Below are 24,446 nucleotides of genomic sequence, written 5' to 3'. Positions count from 1 at the left end.
ACTCTAGATCAGAATAACTAAACTGAGCATGCTATTTTAAATACACTGGCAATAAGAACAGAAAACAAGATATAAGGAACCTGCACCTCTCCTGTTCAATGGAAAATTGGAATAATTACTAGATCTTTGAAAGCCAACCAGGAAACTGTCCAAAGATATCCCTATGTATGCACTGAAGTGTAACAACTTCTTTCCATACAGTCCAAATACAAAGACTTCTACAAGCATGGGAATTTCCAGCAAAAAAGTAACATATATATATATAGGTACTATTTATGCATTTCTATCATCTGCACAAGAGACTTTTTTCCAGCTGATAGGTATCCATATAATTAATGGGGGCTAGAAAAGAAGAGAGAAGAGAGAAAAATTCCCAGAGATCAAGATGCTCTAAGGTTATCCCCCATGCCCTAGGAAGAAAAATATTAATAGACCCTGCTAGATCTAAAAAGAAAGCAACTGTCTAGACTCATCATCATTGGTGATTTACAGATCCCTCCTAAGCAGATTATTTTTATCTCAGAATCAAACACTTTTAGCCATCACTCAGGTCTTCCCAATACCTACTGGTAGATCCTGAACTAAACCACTTCAAATCAATGAAAATGAACTTTAAAAAAAAAAAAGCCATACACTCTCCCTAGTAACACATTCAACACATTCAATAAACCTTTCATGAAGTTCTTCTTTATAATGATGTTAAAATACTGCTTTTGCCACAAACATTTGAACACTAATATACACAAGTGGCATGAAACAAGCAAACTTTTTCTCTTTTGTAAAAGTTCTTTGTAGGACACAGACCCTTTATCTTACTTGAAAAAAAGCCTCAAGAGAAAAATAACTTTGCAGTTTCCAACAAACATCTCTACCATCACTAGCTGCCCTATTCACTATCACAAGCTAACTGGTCAAAAGCTGAAGCTAAAAGTGATGGGACTCCCAGTCATTGAACTTGTTTTCTCATAGCATCAGCAAACAAGACCAATTCTAGTTATCTGTAAACAAGTTCTTTCATGCTCAGCCCCTTAAATGAACTTTTTTTTCCTTCAGCTACACGAAAAGGAAAGTTATCTCCTCAAGCCTACACACACACTGAGGGGAGAAGAGAAATATGATGTAGAAAGAAAAACTGGATTTAGACTCAAGGGATTTTGGTCTGAATTTCAGTTCTGCTGGACTACCTATGCAACCTTGGACAAGTCACTTCTCTGTTTTTTTTTCTTTTTTTAAACATTCATTTTCTAAAAATTGAGTTCCACATTCTCTCCCTCCTCTTACTTAGTCTGTTCCCCGTCCATTAAGAAGGCAAGCAGTGATATCCATTACATACGTGAAGTCATGAAAAACAGGCCTGTTTCTTCACCTATTAAATGAGAGAGACTGGGCTAGATGATTTCTAAGGTCCATGCTTTCTAGCTCTTGATCCTATGACTTATAATTAGTTGAAAAGTTCTTTTTTTCTCAACATAATCTACAAAGGAAAAATGAAACGCCTATGGGCAAGGTATTGTATTTTCAGGGCTCTAATCCTTTTAGTCATACCTACAGTGTCACATATTCCAAACCAAATTTAAGACACATGGTATAACAAAGGATATTCCTTTTGTAAAGCCTCATGAGGTTCATAGATTTAAGAGCTTGAAGGGGTCTTAGAAGTCATCAAGTCAGGGCAGCTAGGTGGTGCAGTGGATAGAGCACCAGCCCTAGATTCAGGAAGATCTGAATTCAAATCTAGACTCAGACACTTGACACTTATTAGCTGTGTGACCCTGAACAAGTCACTTCACCCCATTGCCTCAAAGGAAAAAAAAAGTCATCAAGTGCAAATCTACTTTACAAATGAGGTCCAAAGACATCAAGCGACTTAACCAAGATAGTAGGCAGCAAAGCAGAGATTCAAAGCAAGGGTTGTCTGTCTGCAAATACAGGAGCCTATCCACAGCCCCAAAATGAAGTACATTTCCTTTTCAGAATCTCTCACTTTCAAGACCTCAGCTCAGGCACCCTCTTCTACACTAAGACTTTCCTGATCCCTCAACTGCAAGTGCCGTCTTCTCCTAACTACCCTTTCTTAAACTAGTTTGCACATTTATTTTTTATACTTACTTATGTACATGTCTCCCCCAACAGAATAAAAGCTCCTTCAAAGAAGGGGCTATTTCATTCTTTATATTTGTATTCCTAGTACCTACCAAAGTACCTGGAACTCAGTAAATATTCAATCAATACTGGCTTATCAATGAACCAGAAGGCCCAAAGTGTGACTCTATTAGGCTTCTCCATCTGGCTTTTTGGTTTCCTCATCAAAAAAGTAAAGTAAGACCTAGCACTTTATAGTGCTTGGCTTTCATTGCCCTTTCTTTGCAATTCCAAAAAAACCTGATTATTAAAATTATTATAATGAAAATAGGAAATTGTTAACTGTGAATTTCACTTATCTACACCGGCCCTGTCTCTCAATCCTACATATTTCCCATGTGTGAGGAACTACTTAATAAAAGCATTTGGAGAATTGGGAAGGTCTTAGAGAAGTGTTGGGATGGGAGAGCAGAGAGGCTAGGGGAAGAGAAGAGACAGCATTAAACCCTAGATAAAACGGAAGCCTCGGGTCAAAAAAGCATGAATTTAGCTGGAATGAGGCACAGACACCACCACTCCCACAACCCACACTCTAGAGAATCCCCAAGCCTTCCCCGAATAACAAACTCCAAATGGATGTTTCCGTTTGGAAAACCCTTCCTAGTCAAGAGTAGCAGTACACAATTAGCGGACTGCCAAGTTTATTTAAAGGGAGAGGGAGGGAGCACACCAGCTCCTTGCCTGGAAATGGTGGCTTTATAATGCATTATATACGGCAGCACTTAATAAATATTTGTCAAAAACACACAACTGAAAAAGAAGGCTGCAAAAATAAAATGAACAAGCTTGGTCCCAAAGAAGAGATATGAGAAGACACCTCCTCCAAAGCCTTTGCAGGAGGAAGAAAGGGGGTGGGAGACCAGAGGGCCACAAGTACAGAACATTCCATATATTCAGACTTTTTTCAATGACTGCTTTTGCTGACTTTTTCAAACTCTTCCTCTTCTTTTCATTTTTAAAAGAATTCTTTGCTATATAGGATAGTTCTCTGAAAGAAAGGAGGAAAAAAGATACAGGGAGAAACTTAGACCATGTAAAAACAAAAGGTATCAATAAAAATTCATTTAAAAGAAATTTTTAATTTTGAAGTTTACTGACATCCTATCTTACCCCACCTCCCTTCTCTTCTTTTGCTCCTGGATCAATATAACAATTCAGGATCACTTAGCCTTAATAGTCTTTTTAAGGTTAAAAGGGAGCTAAAAAAGCACTGTACTCCCAATCTCCTTAGAGTCCTAGATTATTTTTGAAAGAGTTATTCCCTAACCTGAACCTTGTTTCACTAACAAATAATTTACAGTAAGTATGCTATTTGGCATTTTCCTTAATAAGAGACTATAATGTCTTACCTACAACATTTCTTAGCTCTAAATTGAATTCCTCTTTGGCACACTGGTTTGTATTTGTTAAAAATGCAAAAAAAACAAGCACTAATCCGAGAAGAGTTAAAACCCAGAACAAGCTACCAAACCTTGTAAATAGTTCTCTTGGTTTCAACTACCACCTTTACCTAGATGATTGTGAAATCTGTATTTCCAGACCTGACCTGAGTGAGCTCTAAGACCTCCACCTGAACTGTTTTATCAATACCTCAAACAAGTCCAAAATCAAGATTACATTTCTCCTAAACTTGTTCTTCCCTCCTGTAGTGAAAAGAGCATCAAGTCTGCAATCAGAAGACCTGGGCTTGAATCTCACTGTGACCTTGGATGAGTTACTAATTGCCTCTCTGGGCCTCATTTTCCTCATCTATAAAATGAGGAGGCTGAACTTAAGATACCTCTGAGCCTTTCACAAGCTCTGAACCCTAGCAACTTTTCTAGTAAGGTGTTGTGATATACTGCAAAGAGCCAATTTGGAGTCAGGATACCTGGATTGGAATCCCAGCTCTACCTCTTACTTACCAGGGTGACCTTGGGTAGACATACCCTCCTCTCTCTGAGCCTCAGCTTCCTCTTCTATAAAATGAGAGGACTGAGGTCTTTTCCAGCTTTAAGTCTGTGATCCAGTAATCCCTACTTCTATCAATGTCACCACCATCAATCCAATGAGCCTTGTTCAAAACCCTGTCTTGGACTCCTCTCTCCTTAATATACTATAGCCAGTAAGGTACAAAAAACCTGTCCAAATCCACTTCCATAACATTTCTCATGTCCTCTCATGTCCTCTCCTCTCTATCCCAATGGCTCCAACTCCATATAGGCTCATTACCACCTAGCTGATTACTATAGTAACATTATTATAAGTCTTCCCACCTCCAGTCCATCCTTCAAATGGGTGCCAGACTTATTTTCTTGGAATATAAATTTGGTCATGCCACTCATCTATTCAAAAAATTTCAGTCCCTCTTTACAGCTTATTTCTTTCAAACTGTTTTGTCTGGAACTGGAGGACCTACAATAAAACTATCTTATTTTTCCAGCTTTACATCTCATACTACCCCACACATTTTATGCTCCTGCCAAATAGGACCACTCACCATTTCCTACTCTCCATGCTCCCAGCTCTGTATCTTTACTGACACTTCCATACTACTGGAATGCTGTCTTTGCCCATAGAATTCCTATCCATCCATTAAAATCCAACTCAAACACCACCTCTTTCATTAAGCTTTTCCTGCCTCTCTCCATTCCACAGCTACTTAAGAACTTCCACTCCACCCTGACCTCACAAAGAGAGTCACAAAACAAAATGCTAACATTATTATTATTGATGAGGCATTAACTGGGTAGCCTCCAATCTCCCCCAGATCCTAACACAGTGCTCTGCTCTTAGAACGCACTTGATGAATTTCTGGAAGTGAAAAATTAGCTGGAACAACACTCTCTACCGCCAAATTTTAAAATAAAATATTTCCCCCACCAAGTCCTCAAATGGGTCAAAAATAGTTTTGACAACAGACAAATGAGTCTGGATAACTGGGTATAACACTACCCAAAGACAGAGAAAGAGCTCTACTAACTGATCTCCTACGAATTCTCCCAACCTTAAAGATCCTAAGCTCTGACAGGGATTGTAATATGTTCTGAAACAAAAATTAGTAAATGTAGTCTGATGAAGGATATCACTTTTTTGTGAAGCCTCATTAAAAGAAGACCTTCTCCTAAAATCAGGACTATCTCGGGAAATCTGGAACGTGATCGCTGTAGACAAGGCAGCACGCGGCCTGAACACAAGCATCCAGCAGAATGCCAGAGTCAAACAGTACAGTAACAGAGGCTCAGTGTCCATCCATGATAAAGAAAACTTCGAATATCAAATATACTCTCAGATACCTCTTATGTTGGTTCCTGGTTCTCTGAGAAGCCCCAATCACAGGTACTTTTCTCTCTTAATGCTATATCTCTCCTTGGTTTCCCTCCAGATGTACTGAGCTATTCCCCTACTTGAAAACATGATGATGTGGATCATAATAATATTCAAAGAGCAGTTTGAAGTCTGCAAAGTGCTTTCTTTACAACATAGGAGTCTGGTAGTTACATTTTACAGGTGGGAAAATCAAGGCTCAAAGATGTTAAGTGACTTACCTATAGTCACACTGCTGGTGTCAGAACCAGAACTCTAACCCGGGTCTTCCAAATCCACTGCTCTTCCCACTATACCACACGCCCTCTCATGTACTCCTTCGAAGCTAAAGTCTAGGGAACAATGTGTGGTGGAAGGAGCACTGAATTTAGAGTAAGATCTAGGTTTGAGTCCCAGGTGAGCTGCTTACTTGCTGTAAGTCAAGTCATCTCTGAGCCTCAGTTTTCTGATCTGTAAAATGGAGATAGCAATATTTGCATTCCCAACACATCAGAAAACTCAAAGTGTTATAAATACAAACTATGTTACCCAGAAAAGAAAAGCAGCATAGATACAAAATGCTTATAATCTAGGAATCAACAACACATTTCAGATTCACAATAGTGCCTGGCACACAGGAAGCAATTACTAAATGTTATAGAGTGATTACAACTAATATAAGCTACATTTTCTTTAAAGAGCTCAGGGTTAGTCGAAGCCTTTAGCCTACTTCCCATCCATTGTGCCAGACTGGCACTGGGTTACTCAAGTTTTCACAATCATAAAATGCACAGAACACTGCTGGATTCTGTACTCAGAAAACTCCCACCAAAAAATGGTAGTACAGGTATAAAGAGAAATTTCTCAAAGAAAAATATTCCAAATCTCTTAGAACCTCAACAATTCCCTTCCATCCACGACAACTACAAGAACGCAGAACTAACGAACATAGGCACCATTCAAATTTCAACAGGCATACCTTGTAGTTAACAACTTACCTTCTTTTCAATCATAGCTCCTCCAGCCAGGAGTTTTCCCTAATTAGCCATCTTTCTGACCCCCTAGAATAACCTCACACTTACCTTACCCCTCAATATACTTTTACACATTTATTTCTGCTAAAAAGGACTATCTTTTCTATCAGACTATAAGCTACCAGGAATAAAGCTCAGGTCTTTTCCTGCTACCTGGAGGTATACCCTGTTACACATCCTATGGCCAGGTAATGATTAATGCGTATTTATATTGCACACTCTAGAGTTAACAAAAGCTCTTTTCTCATTACACCCTGGAAGATATGCAATACAAGTATTACTACCCCATTCTGGAGCTGAGGAAATAGGCTTAGAGTTAAACGATTTGGCCAAGGCCACACACAGGTATGTAAGTGTTAGAGCCAAGATTCAATCCCTATTTCCTGACTCCAAGTTCAGGGATCTTTCCACCACTCCTCACTGCTTCTCTAATAACCAAAATTTTTTTTACTATATATATGAACAATGCCTCCCATGGGCAACAAACCAAACATTTAAGTTTCATATCACAATCTACCAATGGAGAAAAAAAATCAAAAGACTGAGACACTGAAATACCACAAATCTAAAAGGAAGCAAACACTTAAAGTGTCAACTGATCAAAAAGAGATACTGAGGAGACATCATATAGGATCATATATTCAGAAATGGAAGGGACTTTAGAGATCACCTAGCCCTAGTCCAACTTCTTCAATTTAAGGATGCGGAAACTGAGGTCCAGAGAGGGGATACAATTTGCTTCAGGTCATGATCATACTGCAGCAAGCACAAGCACAAGCACTGGTATTTGAACCCAAGTCCTCTGACTTCTGATCCAGCACTCTTTCTATGATACCACAGTTTCCCTTTGGGGTCTCTCTTTGTCCCTGCATTATTTAGCAACTATCAATGACTTAAATAAAGACAAAGATTGTTATCAATCTGCAGATGACTTAATGCCAGGGTCAGCTAACAGGTCTAATTTAAAATGTCCTTAAAAGGTTAAAACCCTGGGCTAAATCTAACAAGATAAAATTTAAAGGAGAGAAATGTAAATCTTACATTTGAGTTCAAAAAAAACAACCAAGACAAGCCAGACTGTTTAAATGGTACAACCCAGCATTGTCTGAAGTAACAAAGACTACCTGGAAGAGAGAATAGTAGTTATTCTCTGATGCCATTTGACCAGGTTAGGGCTACACTTCTAATATCTCTAGCCCTTACACTCAATAAAATGTTTATAACAATAACTTATATTCATAAAGCATGTCTTATAGTGACAAAGTACTTTACTGTCTCACTTGAGCTTCACTCCTTAGCAGGAAGTATATATATTATTCTCCTCAAAAAAAAAAAAGGCTCAGAGTAGTCAGGGCATTCAAGTATTAAGTGGCAAAGGTGGTTCCACACCAACTCTAGGGATCTTTCCATAATAACCCAGTATGTTCTAATAAATATTTGATGAATAAACGCTGACCCCTTATGGAACTTTCAGCCTGAAATTTATTATGGTAATAATAGCAGTTATATGGTGCTTTTAAGGTTTGCAAAGTTCTATATACTTGAAGCTATTCACATTTTCAAAATACACAAACTAATTACCAATTGCTGTAGAACGTAGCACTTTCACTAGTCCTAAAACTGCTTCAACCTACAAACTTCAAAGGGGATGGGATAGAGTCAGGACAGTTCTATGGTTCTCTGGATTTGATGAACAAGTTGGGGCTTCCCAGTCTTTTTTTCAAAATAAGGTCCCAATCATTTGGAGTCAGGACAGTTCTGTGGTCCTCTGGATTTGAAGAACAAATTGGGGCTTCCCAGTCTTTTTTCAAAATAAGGTCCCAACCATTTAGTCCCTTTAGGGAAATAAGAATGCAGAGAAATAACTGCAGTCCAAGGAATTAATTTGTCCATCAAGGGGAATGAAGTTAAAGCAAAGGACTCACTCCCTATTCCATAAGCATACTGGACAAGGACATAAGTAAACAAGAGACATCTCAACATCAAGAGTTGGGGAGGGAGAGAGGGAGAAGGAGGGGAAAGAAACCACATTGACCGAAAAGAGGGACAGCAGCCTCAGAGCCGCGACAGGCTGATGCCACAAGAGCAGAAGGAAAGGAAGGCCAGGATCCACTGCCTCTGTCAAAGCCTTAACGACAGCCAGCCCCACCTATCCACAAGCACCCCGGAAGCAACACAGCTCCTCATTCCCAGGTGAGTCCTCATCCCCAAACGAGAGCAGTGGGGGCCAAGGTCTGGTGCAAGAAGACAGAACCTAGGGCCAACGTTGGCTGATGTGCCCCTAGCTAGGCCAATTCCCCACCACCACCACCCCCACCACAATTTCCCCAGGAGGGAGGGTGGAAGAAAAACCGGAAAAATATAATAAGAGATTAAAGATGAAAGAGCAGAGGGACAAAACACTTATCCTACACCCTTTCCTACATGGGAACTCTTCCCCGTCATCCTGCCCTTTACTCCAACCAGGACGTCTCTCCCATTTGTCCCCCACTCTTCCTTCCTAAATCTTCCCCCTAAATCAGGACCCTTCCCCCTTCCTTTACTCCAACCAGGACCCCCTCCCCCACCAACTCCTCCTCCTCCCCTAACCAGGACCCCCTCCCCCTCCCCTAACCAGGACCCCTTGTGTCCCCTGGCTCTATTCCCCCTAACTAGGACCTCGGCATTTACACCACGCTGAGTTCCCTCCCTTGTTGCCTCTATTAGGTGGAGGAATGCAAAAGAAAGAAAAACTTTTTTTTTAAACTCTCCCCACCATTACCGCTCTCACTGCCGCGTTAGAGAAAACCTGGGGTCTCGGAGGTTAAACGCGTGTCTTGCCCCGCCCCTACCAGCTCCAGCAGCTCGACTCCACAGCGCCCCCCCCCCCCGCCCCGCCCCGCCCCCACCGCCTTTCCAGAGCGTTTGCGCACTAGGGTCTCCCGGGCCCCATTCCACGCCTGCGCACGTACGAGCGTGCCTTCGCCATGTGTGCGTTAGGGGGTGGGCCCCGGGCGGTCGGCGGCGACGCTGCCTCGCCCCCTCCTGCTTCCCCCCTCCCTTCCCCCGCCTTCCCCCCTCTTCCCCCGCCTTAACTTCGGTCTCTCCCCGCCCCTCCTCTTCCTCCTACCCAATCCCTCCCTCCCTCCTCTGGCCTCCCTCCTCCCCTAGCCGGGAGCCGCGGCCGCCTCAGGAGCCCGGAGCCCAAGCGGCCCAGCGACACCCCCTCCCCCTGCCCCCGCCCACCCCGGCCCCGAGCCCGGACCCGAGCCTCGGAGCGGGAGCCGAGTCTGCGCCCGAGGGTGAGTAGGCGACCCCTCCCCGCTCCCCCACCCCCTATTCCCGAAAATCCTCCCTGGTCTAAAACCCGAGAATTTAATTATGCGGACCACCTCCCCAAAAAAAACCTCCTGACCCCCACCCGGGATCCAAATGCGCCCCGCGCTGTATCCAGCCTCCGTCCTCGGGGCATCCAGCTATTCGGGGGGCCCCCACCCTACCTCTTCGCCCACCTGCCCAGTCCAGGTGTGTGCCCCCTCCCCCACGATGCGCCCTCCAGGGTTCCTTTCCCCTCCCCGCCGCCCGCCCTTTTTTCGGGGATCCAGATGTTGTCTTCCCCTCCCCCTCCCCCGGCCGAAGCTTTAGTTTGGTGGGTTGGGGTTGCTTTTTGTTGTTTTGGGGTGTTTTTTGTTGGGTTTTTTTTTGTTTATTTGCGGGGTGGAGAGAGAAGGGAACGGTGTCGCATGATCTGATAGACTCCGTGGATTTTACCGCCGCCCCCCCCCGAACACAAACACGCGAGCGCGCGCGCACACACACACACACACACACACATACACACACACGCACGCACGTACACGAGTGGAATCTTTCCCTGCGCTGGGCCCCGGGCTGCGGTATGACTGCTCTGTGTCCCCTGGCCCAGACTGGGGGGGATTGAGCCGGGGTGATCTAGAGAGAGCCTGCTGGGGGGTGTGGAGGGGGGTTGTGTGTGTGTGTGTGTGTGTGTGTTGTGAGTGTCCTTCCACCCCAGCACAATGCAGACTTATTCACCGCGGTGGCCCGAGGCTTGCTGGAAAGGGCGGTGGGAAGATCTAGGCTGGACGGGGCTAGTTCGGAGGAGCCTGGGCCTTCGGGGAACCTGAGGCTTCTCAAAGGCACTCCTTTTCTGCCTGAGGGTGGGGATAGGTAAGGATAGGCTACTGCCCCTTGTCCTGCGTGGAGGCCGACGGGGTGTTGGAGAATGGAGAGGTCAGTGGGGGAGGTGGGAGCCTGGCTGTCCTTGGTGCTGCCACCTGCTTGGGTCATTGTGGGCATAGGCCTGGCATCCACAAGGGATGTCCAGCCACGATTCTGGTGTCTCCTGTAGCCCAGAAAGAAAATACGTGTGATGTGTGTATGTTGGGGGGGGGGTTACCCTTGCTTCTGCCTACTAGGGTGCTGATGTCAACTCAGAGGGTTATATGAACATTGAGGTACTGGAGTAGGGAGTGTCTACCCAACTGCTGAGGAACACTGCCTTCCCTCTCCTCCCTACCCTGAGTGGAAAGAAAAGGTTGGCATGGCTGCCCTCCAGGGCATTGGGGTGGCATGAGAGTCCAGGCCCTGGCATGCCCAAAGTATTGCATGCTGGGACCTGTAGTTCAGCCTGTCTTTCCCTGATGGGTAGAGGGAAAATGATAGATTGGCATCCGCCTATCCTATACCCTCCTAGGTCATAGAAACATAGGATGCCATTCAGTGCTAGAAGAGGTTTTTAAGATCATTGTTCTAGCCTAATACTCTCATTTTCACAGAGGAGAAGAAGGATAAAGCAAAATGACTTGGCCAAGGTCACACAGCTAATTAGTTGCAGAACCAACACTAGAGCCCAGGTCTTGTGGTTCCCAGTCCAAAGCTCTTTTCATTATACCACACTGCCTTCCTCTCTGGTCCTGAGCAGCGCCACCATTACTCAGATGTGACTGAAGGGCACAAGGGGAATATAGTGGACTTGGAAACAGCTCTGGTGGAAAGCCCCAAATAAAGGATAGCACAGGAAAGACCCTTTGTCACATTTTCAAAATAAGCTTAATCAAAGCTATCTTCACTTAAACAAGCCCAAAGTAAACCCTGTTGGTTTTGTGTTTGTTGTTTTTTTATTTTTTGTTTTTAACCAGCCTCTTCCCCCACTAAACAACCTGACAGTAACAAGTCCCTGTTGTGCCACAGAATTTCTCTTAAGAAAGCAAAAGCTAAATTAGAACTAGAAAAAAGATTAGAAATCATTTAGTCACACAACCACACACACACACACACACACACACACGTTTTATAGATGTGGAAACTAAGGTCTAGAAAGTGACATGATCCAGGTTGCAGGATTCGTCAATGGTAGAGTCAGGATACCGGCCTCAGTCTCCTTGGCTACTATCTTTTTTCTATAGGTAAAAACTTGCAGTGACCTGCAATTTAAATCCAGGAAGGACCTCCTGGTGGGAGAAATTTACCCTCAAAGCAAATAAACCCTGAGTCATGAATGGCCACACTTGATAGCTGTTTGTACCACCTGGGTTAACCGTGAAGTTATAGAAAATCCGGAGAAGTTGGAGGTTGAGTAAAGTTATCATCCAGTGGGAGAACTGGAGGGTCTAGAGAAACTTAAATTTTATACCATCACCAGTCCCCAAGGCAGCTAATTGGTGCAGTGGATAAAGAACTGAGCTGAGTCAGGAAGACCTGAGTTCAGAGGTGGTCACACTAGTTTTGTGTGACCTTAGACAAGTCACTTCACCTGTTTGCCTCAGTTTCCTCAACTGTAGAATGGGGGTGGTAACAGATCCTACTTCAAAGGATTGTTATGACAATCAAATGAGATAATATTTGTAAAGCACAATGCCTGGCACATAGTAAATGCTACGTAAAATGCTTATTCCCTCCTCCCTTCAAGTTACTTTGATAATAAGTAATCTTTTTCATTCTTATATTACTTTTACTTTTCAGGCCCATTCTCAAAAGTTTTATCCTTACTAGGACATTTCTGCCCAAGGCAGAGACGTTAACATCCCTCTGTTATGAACAGAAAGATAGAGAATTGGAGAAGGTTAGGGATTTGTCCAAGGTCACAGAGTCACCTAGCTAAAACTAGAGCCCTGGTCTCTTTATCTATTAACCAAGGCATCCTTCTGATGGAATATACTTTCTGACTGTAATTACAAGTCCTAAATTACAATTTCCCTTGCAGTTCTGCAATAATAAACTTTAAGCTGTAACCCTCTCCCTTCACCCATTGTCACCTTACAATAGCAAAACCCTGAGTTGGCCTGAAAATAAACCCTTTGCCAACTTAAATTAAGCATCTTAATCAAACTAGGAGACTATCTTGATACCACTGGCAGCCCAGTAGAAGGAGGAAAGTTACTGCCTGTCATAAGAATTCCAGTCTGGTCTCTTGTAGAAGTATTGTGCTGCAGCGAAAATTATACTGGTTTGGATATCAGAAGACCAAAGTTCCTAGTTTTGCTCTTTACTAGCTGTTTTACTTTGGGCAAGTCATTTAACCGTTCTCCACCTAGGTCTTCTCTTCTGTAAAATGCAGATAATAATACCTACAAAACCAACTTGGGACCATAGGACTTAGAGCCAGATAAGAGGGAACTTGGAAATCATCTCTAGTCATTGGGGCATTGTGAATATCGGATGAAATAATGTGCATAAAGTTCTTTATAAACTATACAGTGCTATATAAATGTGAACTATATATTCTTCTCCAGCGCTCTTCAAAATCTTAAACTGCATAAAACCTGTTCCTCTGCCCCCTTAGCCTCCCACCATCACCTCTGCCATTTTTCTCTTCCTTCTGCTCATTTCCTCTACTTCCATTGATCCTACAACAACCATAGCTAGAATAACTGTCCAGCAGAGTTCCTTAACTAACAAAGCAGCTGGCATGACTCTTACCTACTCACCCTGATTGGGTGGTTAGGTCATGAAGGTCCCTTGCCCTCGGGGATATGGGGAATGGGAGTAGGCAGTGCCACACAAACTTCTAGGATCCCCTGAAATGGAAGGGGGACAGGACATTGGAGCTTGAGAGGGATTTATCTTTGTATCTTGACCTCAGAATGTGCCTTTAGTGCAGAAGAGATGTATTGCAACAACCTCTGGGTAAAAGGGGATTGTTTTGAGATGGAGAGGGACTTTGAGCCTACGTTGTACCCTTAACTTAAAGTTACAGTCTTCTGGGTACTTTTGTTTACATACCCAGGTTCATAACACACACAACTCCCCAAGTATACAACAGAGATGCACCTACCTGAGCGACAGCCCATAACTGATATATGTTGCATCTTCACACCAGGACTGGCATTATATACCTATACACTCAAAGCAGTTCAATAATTCAATAAGCATTTATTAATTGCTCTTAAATGCATAGAGCTTTTACCTAGGCACTGGGAAGAGGGAGGTAGTCTCCCCTATATACATAGGTACACAGCCATGTGCCATTCATATGGTCTCTGTGAACTGGCTCCCCCTTCTCCTACTTCCCTCCTAAATTCCTCTGTATGGTGTGGTGGAAAGAATCCTGAATTTGGATTTTCAGTTTCTGTTCTACTTCTTACTAGCTGTGTGATCCCACACCAAACTCTTCCTTACTCTGCACCTTGATTTATTGCTCTCTAAAATGAGAATGATTTCAGCTATTTGATTTCTAATGATCCTGTGAACTTCAAATGCATTACCACTCCCCCTTTCACTACAACCCCCAGTTTGTTAGGTCAGGGAGGTGTCTTGCCCTCCACCTATAGTCAACCCCCAGGGAAAGGCAAGGCGTTGGGGTGAGGGGGCCAAGAATCCCACTGAGTCAGGCTAGGGCCAGTGGGAAGAGGCTGCCTTCTCTTTTAGAATCACTGCCCCACCCCTGCCTTTGTTGTTTGGCCTCAGTCTAGGCGGTTCCTGTCCCCAGGTCCCCAGCAGGCTCCTCATCTACTCAGAGAGACCCCTCTTGGGAAGTGAGTGAGTGTGGCGAGGGAGGAGGGAGAGCAAAGAAGCTGCTACTTTGGCCTCCTTAGGGCCTTCTCTAGCCGTGGGTCGACGCCTCTTCCATTCCCCAGGCTCTCCTAGAGCCCAGGTGTCTAGGCCAGGGATTGGCTGGGCTCTTTCTCTTAGGATAGGGCTACTATCTGCCCCACCCTAACATACTTCCCTGAGGGAGCTTAGGGAGATCTATAAATAACAGAGGTGAAGCCAGGCCTTCAGCATAAAAAAAGGGGGGGGGGAGGATTTCTTTTTATTGTCTCCTCGTCATTGAGCCCCCTCCCACCCTCAGAGGGCATTTTTGGGGAGGGTAAAGCTTAAAACCTCCCACTCCCCTGTGGTTCGCCAATGGTGCAGCTTAGTAGAAGGTGTGGCATTCCCAGACAGCCCTGCTCTGTGAAAGAAGCTTAGCATTCCGGGAATTGTAGGCTGTAGGCTGTATGAGCTAGATGGAAAGAAAACGACAGGAAGAAAAGAATTCTTTTAAAGTTTGTAAGCTTTAAGAAATAAAAATCTTCATAAGAATAATCCTAGCCATTTATTCAGTAATTATATTATTGGAAATATACCCTAAGACAGCATAAAGACCATTCTCTTTTTTTTAAATGTATGTGATTGCAAAAATTGTAAACAACCTGAACATCTAACAGTTGATGAATGCTGAATAAACAATGACACAGATTTTTATGTAATATTTTTTAAAAACCTTCCTAACATTTAGATCTATTCATAGATAGAATGGGGTATTCAGGGGTGGTGGGTTCCTCCTTGGTGGAGGTCTTTAGGCAGAGGCATCTGTCATGTTGTGGTGAAGATTCTTCTTCTTGTATGGGCTGGACAAAGTAGTCGACGAAGTTCCTTGAAATTACAATTCTGTGATTTTCTTTGTGGCCCCTATGTAGGAAACATAGCTCAGCAGGAGTCTGCTTGAGAAAGCTGGATTGAGAGGAGAGGGGAGAAGAAAGAATAGATCCCAGAGCTTAGTACATTACCAGAGTCCCTCCATCTGGTGAACCAGACCCAGAAATCCATATTGCCGCTTAAAACCTACACTCCCCACCCTTCTTTAAGAGAACAAGAAACCTAAGGAAGCATCCAGGTAGGCTAATCATCCATTTTGGTTGATGCCATTTAAATGTGTTATGGAACTTAACACTCTGTCTTGAATATTTGTAGGTGCTTAATAAATATTTATTGGATAAATGAATCAATAAGAAATTTTAGAGTTAAAAGGGGTCTTTTCATTCAACCCTGTCATTTTACATGTGACATCTAGTTTATAATGATACCCATTTTTCATGAAAGTGCTTACACTTTCCACTCTTGCAGATGGAGTGAAACACCTTCATTCTTTAATGGTTTTCTCTAGTTCTACTGGCCAAAAGAATTAATTGCTTAGTGGTCATACCTCCAAATGGTGAACCTCTCTTATATACAAGCCATAATTAGGCAGTACTTGAAGCTTTAATAGCTTAGCAGGCACCTCCACAGAGTTCCATAGCCTTTTAAACCCAATCACCTCCACACTGTGATGAGGAAGAATTTCGTAGAGAAATAATGCCCTTTAGTGTGAACAGGATAGATTGCCTCTGACTTTCTTTTATATCCTCCTACAGGCAGCAACTATGATCTGGTTTAATATAACACCCCCTTCCCCCTCCACTTAACGTCACTATCCATCCCCCTTGCAGCTACTCTGAGACCCCAGTTCAGCTCTTTCTTGTCCTGCTGTTAGCAACGGTCTAGGCCTCAGAAGATAGGGGGATGGGAAGGGATTGGAAGGAGAAGGAAATGTGAACTGGAGAGCAAGGAACTTGAGTCCTGCTCCTCCTAAGAGGGAGAGAAGGGGGTAAGCAGCTCTGAGCCCAGTTCTCTGGGGTTGGGGGGGGTGCAGACTCTATGTCTCAGGAGAACATTCCCCCCCCTCCACACACACACACACACACACACACACACACACGCGCGCGCACACGCACGCACGCACACACACGTCCTTGTCTTCACTGGCCAGGTCTTCCAGAGTTCCTCAGTCTGCCTAGACCATTCCACTGGTTTCTCTACACTGAGGACTAAAGGCATCCCCTTCTTTTCACTTATATGCCCCTAAGGGCCATGGGGATGAAAGGAGGCTAACCCTAAGACCTTCAGCTGACCCTTTTCTTCCGTTATTGCAGGAGGACGATGCTGCAGTAGCAGCCACAATGCCCTTTCCGCTGGGCGACCCGATAGTCAACAACAGCTCAGAAGCCAAGGATTACTGTTACAAAGCCCGGATCCGAAGCACTGTCCTCCAAGGACTGCCTTTTGGGGGAATTCCCACAGTACTTGCACTGGATTTCCTATGCTTTCTTGTGAGTACTCAAACTCTCTCCAGTCTCCACCGTGGAGAACTCCCCTACCTCCAACCCCAAGCATGATCAAGGATACACATAGCTGTGTCACCATCCCTCAGCAATAGACAATTACCTATTCCAGCTGCATACCTCCTAACAAAAGCCCTAGTCTTCCTGTTCACTTCTAACTAAGGGATCCTCTCTTTCCCTCCTCCCTTTCTTCCCTGACCTGCTAATAATATACCCAGCTCACATCTCTGGCCTCAGACCCCATCTTATCTGGACCTCCCACTTACCCTAAACTCCAAGACCCTTAAATTATCAACATTGTCCTTTCCGTGTAGAGGATGTGCAGAGCCCCTGGTTTTACCAGTCTCCTCCCTATGTCCTTTTCACTAGTTGTTGCTGTTCCTGTTCTCCGTCCTGCGCAAGGTGGCTTGGGACTATGGACGACTGGCCTTGGTTACCGATGTTGACAGGTAAGAACGGAGGAAGGGGGAGGGAGAAGACAGAGACAAGAGTTACCCCTGTTTTCTAAAACTCTGCCTTTCCCCATTCGAGGTCTCCTCATTTTCTCTTTTCCTCGGGTGTGACTGTGCTATTCTCCTACCCCTTCCATATCTATTGTTGGGTTTTTTTGGATAGGGGCATGTGGGGTCTTGGGGGAAAATACAGCAGTGAGAAGTGATCTTCAGTTAGAAGGTAGTACTTACCAGGGGGAGGAGGGTCGTGGAAAGGATGCTGCCAGTCCTTACCTTCAGACCTTAACACTCTCTATTCTCTGTCCTCAGGCTGCGACGCCAGCAGAGAGACCGAGTGGAGCAGGAATAGTACGTGGGGCATCAGCCCCTCTCTTTCCCCTGCAAACCATCTTCCCTTGCTCCCTTGCTTTCTCACTTCTCATCTCTTGCCACTTTGATGTTTTCTTTTGCAGTTTGTCTCTCTGCAGTCTCATGGTGGTTTCGGGATTAACTCAGGCGATGTGCTTTGCAAAGCGGGGAATCCCTCAACTTGTCTCTGGGTTTTACACACACACACACACACACACACACACACACACACACACACACACACACAATATCACACATGCTCCCGACCTACCCACTCCCGAAATTGAGCATCAAAAGGATTACCAGACTGGGGCTGACACTGGGGCTGGGGCAGTCTTCTAGATTTTTTTTATTAGGGAATATGAAAAAGAGGATCCCCTGGACATCAGACCTTTCCTACCTGGAACACTCAAACTCACCCTCAACTGCAGAGACAAGAAGGAGGTTCCTTGTGGCTTCCTTCCCCCGAAGTTCCTGTTCTTTAGATTCCAGGGTTCCCTCCTAACTTCCTTTGGCCTGGTGGCCAGGAAGTCTGCCCACCCCCAGCTGCAGGAACAGAACAGTCCAAGGAGCACCGGCTCCTACCCTCCTTCCAGCTCCTATCCCAGCCCTGCCCCTCTCGCCTTGGTCTCTGTTTGCAGGATAGAAGCTGCTTTTGCTGCTGCTACTGTTGCTCCTGCTGCTGCTGCTACTACTACTACTGGGCTGGGGAAGGGGAGTAGGAGGGTAAATGGCCAGTTCTGCAGATGTCTCCCCCAAAACACCTCCCTACAGGATAGGATTTGGGAGCCAGCTCTCCTCCCATCAGACTCAGGATCAGGGGAGAAGGGACTTCACAGAAGAGTTTCCTTGAAAGAGTCCTTTGCAAACCAACAAAGCCTGCAGTTTCTCATGAGGATGGTACTACTGTCCCCTGCTGGGCAGTTCCTCACACTGCAGTGCAGATATCCAGAGGCTGCCTCTTTCAGGCCCGCCCTTCTAGTCAGGACCAGCCCCTCCTTCCTGCAGAAACAGAGGTCATGCAGTAGTTGGCTCACCTGCCTTCTGTGCTAGACCAGTGTCCAGAGTATCCCACCCTCACCCACCCTATCAGAAACTGCTTAGCAGTTCACAGTATATATGTATATATACATACCTACATATATACATATATGTATATAAAAAAATATATCTTTTAAGTTGTTCTCACAACCATCTTGTGAGATGGGTAGTACAAATATTATTATTCCCATTTTGCAGATGTGGAAACTGAGGTTCAAAGATGTTAAATGACTTGGCCATGCTCATACAGCTAGTAAGTGTTAGAGCTGGGATTTGAACACAGGTCTCTCCTAACTGCAGGTCTAGTACTTTTCCTCTGCTCTCTCTAGTCCTTTCACGTCTAACCTCAGTCACTCTGTTAGTACACAAATCTATTTCTTACCGTTGCATTCGCCATACTCACAGCTCATATAACTCACATTTATGTAGCACTCTTGCAAGTTTAAAAAGTGCTTTCCTCACATCCGCCCCGCGAGGTGGGGATAAATTTATGGACATTTTTTCTGTAATCTCTCAGTAGTGCCAAAGCTAGCAGAGATCTTAGAGCTCGTTTAGGCCATTCCTTACCTCTGACAGATGAGAAAATGGCATTGCTAAAGAAGCATTCCCCCAGAAGAGAAGGGGCGCAGCAGAGCAGAGAGTAATTTGGGTGTTTGGCCGGGCTCTTCCCTTGACCAGCCACCCTCTCCAGGCTTCAGAAAGCCTTTGGGCACCATCCTTCTGCCTCCCTTTTAGACTTTGTTTTACCAAGACAGCTTCTATTTCTAAGAGCTGGGAAGGACCTGAGGGATTATCGAACTCTACCCCCACCTTTTATGAGTAAGGAAATTGAGACCCCAGGGAACAAAGCCATTCAAGTCACAGAGAGTTAGAATTAGAACTCTGGTGTCCTGACTCCCAGCACAATACTCTTTCCACCATTCCTGCTCTTACATTTGCTAACTATATGGTGATAGGCAAGTCACTCAACTTCTCTGGGCCTTAGCGTTCTCATCTGTAAAAGGGGGGTAATGATACTTGAAACTTCTTGCCTCATAGGGTGGTTGTGAAGAAAGTAGTTTGCAAGCACTAAATGGAAAGTTATTACAAGTTGGTAGCTAGGTGGTGCAGTAGATAGAGTGCTGGGCCTGGAATCAGGAAGACTTATCTTCCTGAGTTCAAATACAGCCTCAGATACTTACTAGCTGTATGACCCTGGGCAAGTCACTTCACCCTGTTTGCCTCAGTTTCCTCATCTGTAAAATGAGCTGAAGAAGGAAATGATGAACCACTCCAGTATCTTTGCCAAGAAAACCTCAAATGGGGTCACAACATCAGACACAACTGAAACAGCTAAACAACATAATAATCACAACTCAGCTTGCTCATTTGATTCCAAATAGACTTACACTCTAGGCTCTGCCTTGCCCTCATCTCACACCCATCATCTTCCTCAAGGCTAGCCCCTGCCTGCCCTTTTCTAACTACCTCCTCCACTTCTCCCTACCCTTTTTCCTTCTAACCACCCCCATTCTTTTCATTCATGCAGCATTGATTGAGTACCTACTGTGTTCACAATCCTGTACTAGGCATCCCCAGGCCTCCTTGAGAAAGAGACGAGACAGAAATGGGAAAAAGGGAAGAGGAATCACCCCCATCCCCGTCTCTCACCCCACATCCTCGCTTTGCCTTTCTCTGTTGCCCTGTGCCTCCCTTGGCCCACAGAGCTATGGTGTAGTAGCATCTTCCCTCCTGTCTGAGGGACAGTTCTTCTCTAACCCTTTTCTCCCTCCACCCCCAACCCCCACCTTTCAGTATGTCCTCAGCAATGCAGGCAGACAGCCATGATCGCTACGAGCGCCTCACTTCTGTCTCCAGCTCCGTGGACTTTGAACAGAGAGACAATGTAAGTGACCTCCTCATTTCCCTCTTTCCTCACCATGAGCAGTGGTGACCAACAATCTCATCTTCAGTTGTAAGGAACAGAAAGGCAAGGGTTCAAGCCCACTAACCCCTTAAAAACTGTCTAGCCTAGCCCCTCTATTTGTCAGATGAGGAAGCTGAGGCCCAGACAAATAAAGAAACCACTTGCTTGTTAAATCGTCAAACCTAGGTTGGAACCCAGGTAGTTTGAGTCTTCATTCAATGCTTTTCCCATTGCACCACTACTTCAATATGCAACAGAAATTTCTGTGTTAAAAAAGTATTTCCAATGCCTATCTAATTCATTTCAGGCCAAGTTCCCTACAAATAAGTGGTGGCTTTCACCCTCCACCTTTTCCTTTCTTCCCCAAAGATGAGTGCTTCCAGGGAGTCTTTAGGAGCTCCAACTTGATCCTTCCTTGGGCAGATTTCCCTGAACTAACTAGGCACCCTCCTTGCCTAAGAGCTCAGGCTTCTGCTGCTTCTTCCACAACAGGGAAAAAACCACCAAGGAACATGCCCAAACAGCCAGATGGCATCCTTACCCCTAGTCAATGACTTTCTTCCTACACAGTAACATCCTAAATTAGTCACTGTCCTTGACCAGGAGATGGTAGCCAATAAGAGCATCTAGTGTGGCAGTGGCCCACCCAGGGTCCAAAAGCCTTATCATCCCTGACAAGGTAACTTAGGGTTACCTTACAGAGGTCTGATAGAGCAATTCAATTCAACAGACATTTATTAAGCTCTTGCCTCATGCATGGGTGCTGTACTGGGCTTTGGGGCTACAAAAAAAAAATGAGACATAGTTTCTTCTCTCAAGATGCTTATCATCTTTTGGGGAAGGGGGAGTAGCATGCACACTAGTAAATGATAATACAAATTAAGTGTTAAGTACCAAGGACTTAAGACTATACAAAGTGCTCTGAGAAATTCTAGAAGAGAGAGATCACCTCCACCTAAGAAGATCAGGGGAAGCTAGGAGATATCACCTGAGGTGGACTTTGAAGGAAAGAAAGGATCTCAACAGGCTTGGAGACACAGGAAATCCATCCCAGGTTTGCAGGAGCAAAGGTGAGAAGATGAGACACAACCAGGGAGCTTTTAGCAGTCCAATTTGGCTGAAGCCTGATATGATGAGAAAATAATTAGATGGATGAAAAAGCATCTATTAGCCTCTTCTTGTGTACCAGGCACTTGGCTAAGTGCTGGGGATAAAATATAGATGTGATGCAGTAACTCTCTTAAAGGAGCTTCCCTTCCAGTAAGGGAAGCCTTTCTATGCAGAGGAATGATGGCCAGGGAAGGGAGTCTTTGTCTGGAGGAGTCACAGAGATGAGTAGAGCCAAAGGGCACTTGACTGGCATGTCTTTTCCCAGAGTAATAGTATTATTGATTACTGTTATCAGAGGGGGAAAGACATATCCGTGTGGTGACTGGGCAATGGCAAGATGTTTGGAGTGGATCTGAAGCACCGGTGAGGGATAGCTGGGATAGAGAGATGGTCCAGAAAGGGGTACTATTCCAGGTGAGAAAGAAGGGTGGTCAGTGGCAGGTTAGATGCCAGGATATCTCTAAAGTTGCATAGCTGTGAAACATCTAAACTAGAGCCATCTTCATGTAGTAACTGGTTTGGTGAATTTCCACTTATTTGGCAGTCAAGCTCAGGTAATACTGGAAAGGTAAACTAGAATCAGCTGGTGGGAGGCCTTACATGCCAGGCTAAGGAGTTTAGCCACTGATCATTTTTTTGAGCAAAGGAATGTTATCCAAGCTGATAGTTACAAAGACAATTTGGGGAGTGTTGTGAAGTGAGACAAATATGAGAGTAAAGAGAAAGACTGGAGACTAGGGGACCACTGTTACAACAGTCTGTCAGAGGCAGTGAGTACTGAGCTAGGATGGTGGCAGTATGGTTGGAGAGAAGGAAAACAATGGATTTTAGAAAATAAAACTTGACAATCAGCTGAATGTGAGTTGGGGTGGGGGAGTGAGGAAGAGAGAGCAGTCGAAGATTCTAAGGTGTTCAGTCTCAGTGTCTGGGAGGAATAAAGTAGTTGGAGAGAAGGACAGAATGTTTTTAAACTTTAATTTAAACCTGAAACAGCAAATCCCTCAGTATATATCTATGTGGTCCAACAAAACAAATTCCCACATGAGCCGTTTCCGAGAATCTGTGTCTCTGAATCTTAGGTTCATTGCCTGTCTTTCAGGAGGTGAATGGCCTGTTTCATCTTCATTCTTTTGCATTCATGGTTTATCATTACAATGATCAGCATTCTAGTCTTTCAAAGTTGTTTTTGTCAGTCATGTTATAATCACTACAAATTGTTATCTAGTTCTGCTCACTTCACTCTTCATCAGTTCATAAAGTTCTTCCCAGATTTCCACTTCATCATTTGTATGGCACAATAATATTCAATAACATTCATATTCTTCAGTGAATTTAGCCATTCCCCAATAATGACAACACACTCACAGTTTCCCAGTTTTTGCTTACCATAAAAAGAGCTGCTGTAAATATTTTGTACACATGGATCCAGTTCCTCTTTCTTTGAGCTACAGATCTAGTAATGATACTACAGAGGTGTTCAAAGATCAGTGATTTTCTGGGCATTGTTTCAAATTGCCTTCTAAAATGGCTGGGCCAAGTACCAGCTCTCTCAGCTACTGTACCTGTTTTGCCACAGCCCTTCCAGCATTTGTTATTTTCCTCTTTTGTCATCCATGCCAGTCTGATAAGTGTGGGATGGAACCTCAAATTTGCTGGAATTTGCATTTCTCTGATTATTAGTGATTTAGGGTGTTTTTAAAAATATATAATTGTTAACATTTTGGATGTCTTTGAAAACTGCCTTCTCATATATCCTTTGACCATTTGTCTATAGGAATATGGCTGTTAGTCTCATAAATTTGAGTTCTTTATATATCTTGGAAATGAGACTTTTATCAAAGAAACTTGTTTCTGTTTTAAATTTTACTGTATTAGATTAGTTTGAGCAAAACCTTTTTAACTTAATGTAATGTTATCTATTTTATCTTGTGTGATCCTTTCTATCAATTGTTTAGTCATGAATTCTTCTGTCCATAGATCCAAGAGGTAATTCTTCCTTGCTTCTCTGATTTATTTATAATGTGACCTTTTATATCACAGTCATGTATCAATTTGGAACTTACCTTGGTATGAGGTGTTGGCCTAAACCTAACTTCCCCCGGACTGCTGTTTAGGATTTCTCCCAACATTTTTTGTCAAATAATGAGTCCTTCCCCCAGTAACTAAGGTCTTTGAATTTTTTGAACATTATGCTGCTGTGTTTGCTTCTTTATATTTAATCTGTTCCATTGATCAGCCAAATCATTTCTGTTATTATTGCTTTGTAGTACAGTTTGAGATCCAATACTGATAGGCCCTCTTCTTTCCTATTGTTTGTTTGTTGTTGTTGTTGTTTTCAGTATTACCCTTGAGATTCTTGACCGCAAGTTCTTCCATGTGAATTTCATAATTATTTTTTCTAGCTCTATAAAATTTATAGCTCTTTTGGGAGTTTGATACAGCATTGAATAAATAAACTAATATAAGTAATATTGTCATTCTCTTATATTGGCTTGACCTATTCATGTAATTAATGTCTCTCTAATCATTCAGGTCTGTGTTTATTTCTGCAAAGGGTGTTTTATAGTTTGGTTCTTATAGTCTCTATATGAATCTTAATAGCTACCCCCTTGAGTATTAATAGCTACTACAGTGATTTTGAGTGAATTTTTCTTTCTATCTTTTCTTGCTGGATTTTGTTGATTATATATGGAAATGCCAATGATAATCTATATGGATTTATCTTAGATAACATTGACTAGGGGTATACCATCATATCTGCAAAAAG

At 43.7% G+C, this 24,446-nt stretch overlaps 2 protein-coding genes across 4 annotated transcripts in view; one reads left to right on the top strand and one right to left on the bottom strand.

Moving 5' to 3' along the window:
- The window catches only part of MRPL14 (mitochondrial ribosomal protein L14), a 31,510-nt gene extending 22,190 nt beyond the window's left edge, over positions 1-9,320 (bottom strand). For 2 of the 3 annotated variants that reach the window (XM_020993861.1, XM_020993864.2), the window contains exon 1: positions 9,223-9,320. The gene's annotated coding sequence lies outside the window, so the exon portion shown is untranslated. Of the gene's footprint in view, positions 1-9,216 lie in introns of all 3 variants that reach the window. The other variant, XM_020993862.1, reaches the window with a different exon arrangement.
- Positions 9,321-9,604: 284 nt separating this feature from the next.
- Positions 9,605-24,446, top strand: part of TMEM63B (transmembrane protein 63B) — a 40,071-nt gene continuing 25,229 nt past the window's right edge. The window contains 5 exon segments of the mRNA XM_020993860.2: positions 9,605-9,742; positions 16,634-16,810; positions 17,192-17,271; positions 17,584-17,622; positions 20,458-20,548. Of these exon segments, the coding sequence (XP_020849519.1) occupies positions 16,661-16,810; positions 17,192-17,271; positions 17,584-17,622; positions 20,458-20,548 (360 nt within the window). The 5' untranslated portion in view covers positions 9,605-9,742; positions 16,634-16,660.

This window comes from Phascolarctos cinereus, unplaced genomic scaffold, assembly GCF_003287225.1.
Source record: "Phascolarctos cinereus isolate Bilbo 61053 unplaced genomic scaffold, phaCin_HiC Scaffold_5;HRSCAF=322, whole genome shotgun sequence".
Taxonomy (NCBI): domain Eukaryota; kingdom Metazoa; phylum Chordata; class Mammalia; order Diprotodontia; family Phascolarctidae; genus Phascolarctos; species Phascolarctos cinereus.
The sequence above is the reverse complement of the archived record's forward strand: the minus strand, read 5'-3'. Positions and strand labels throughout refer to the sequence as shown.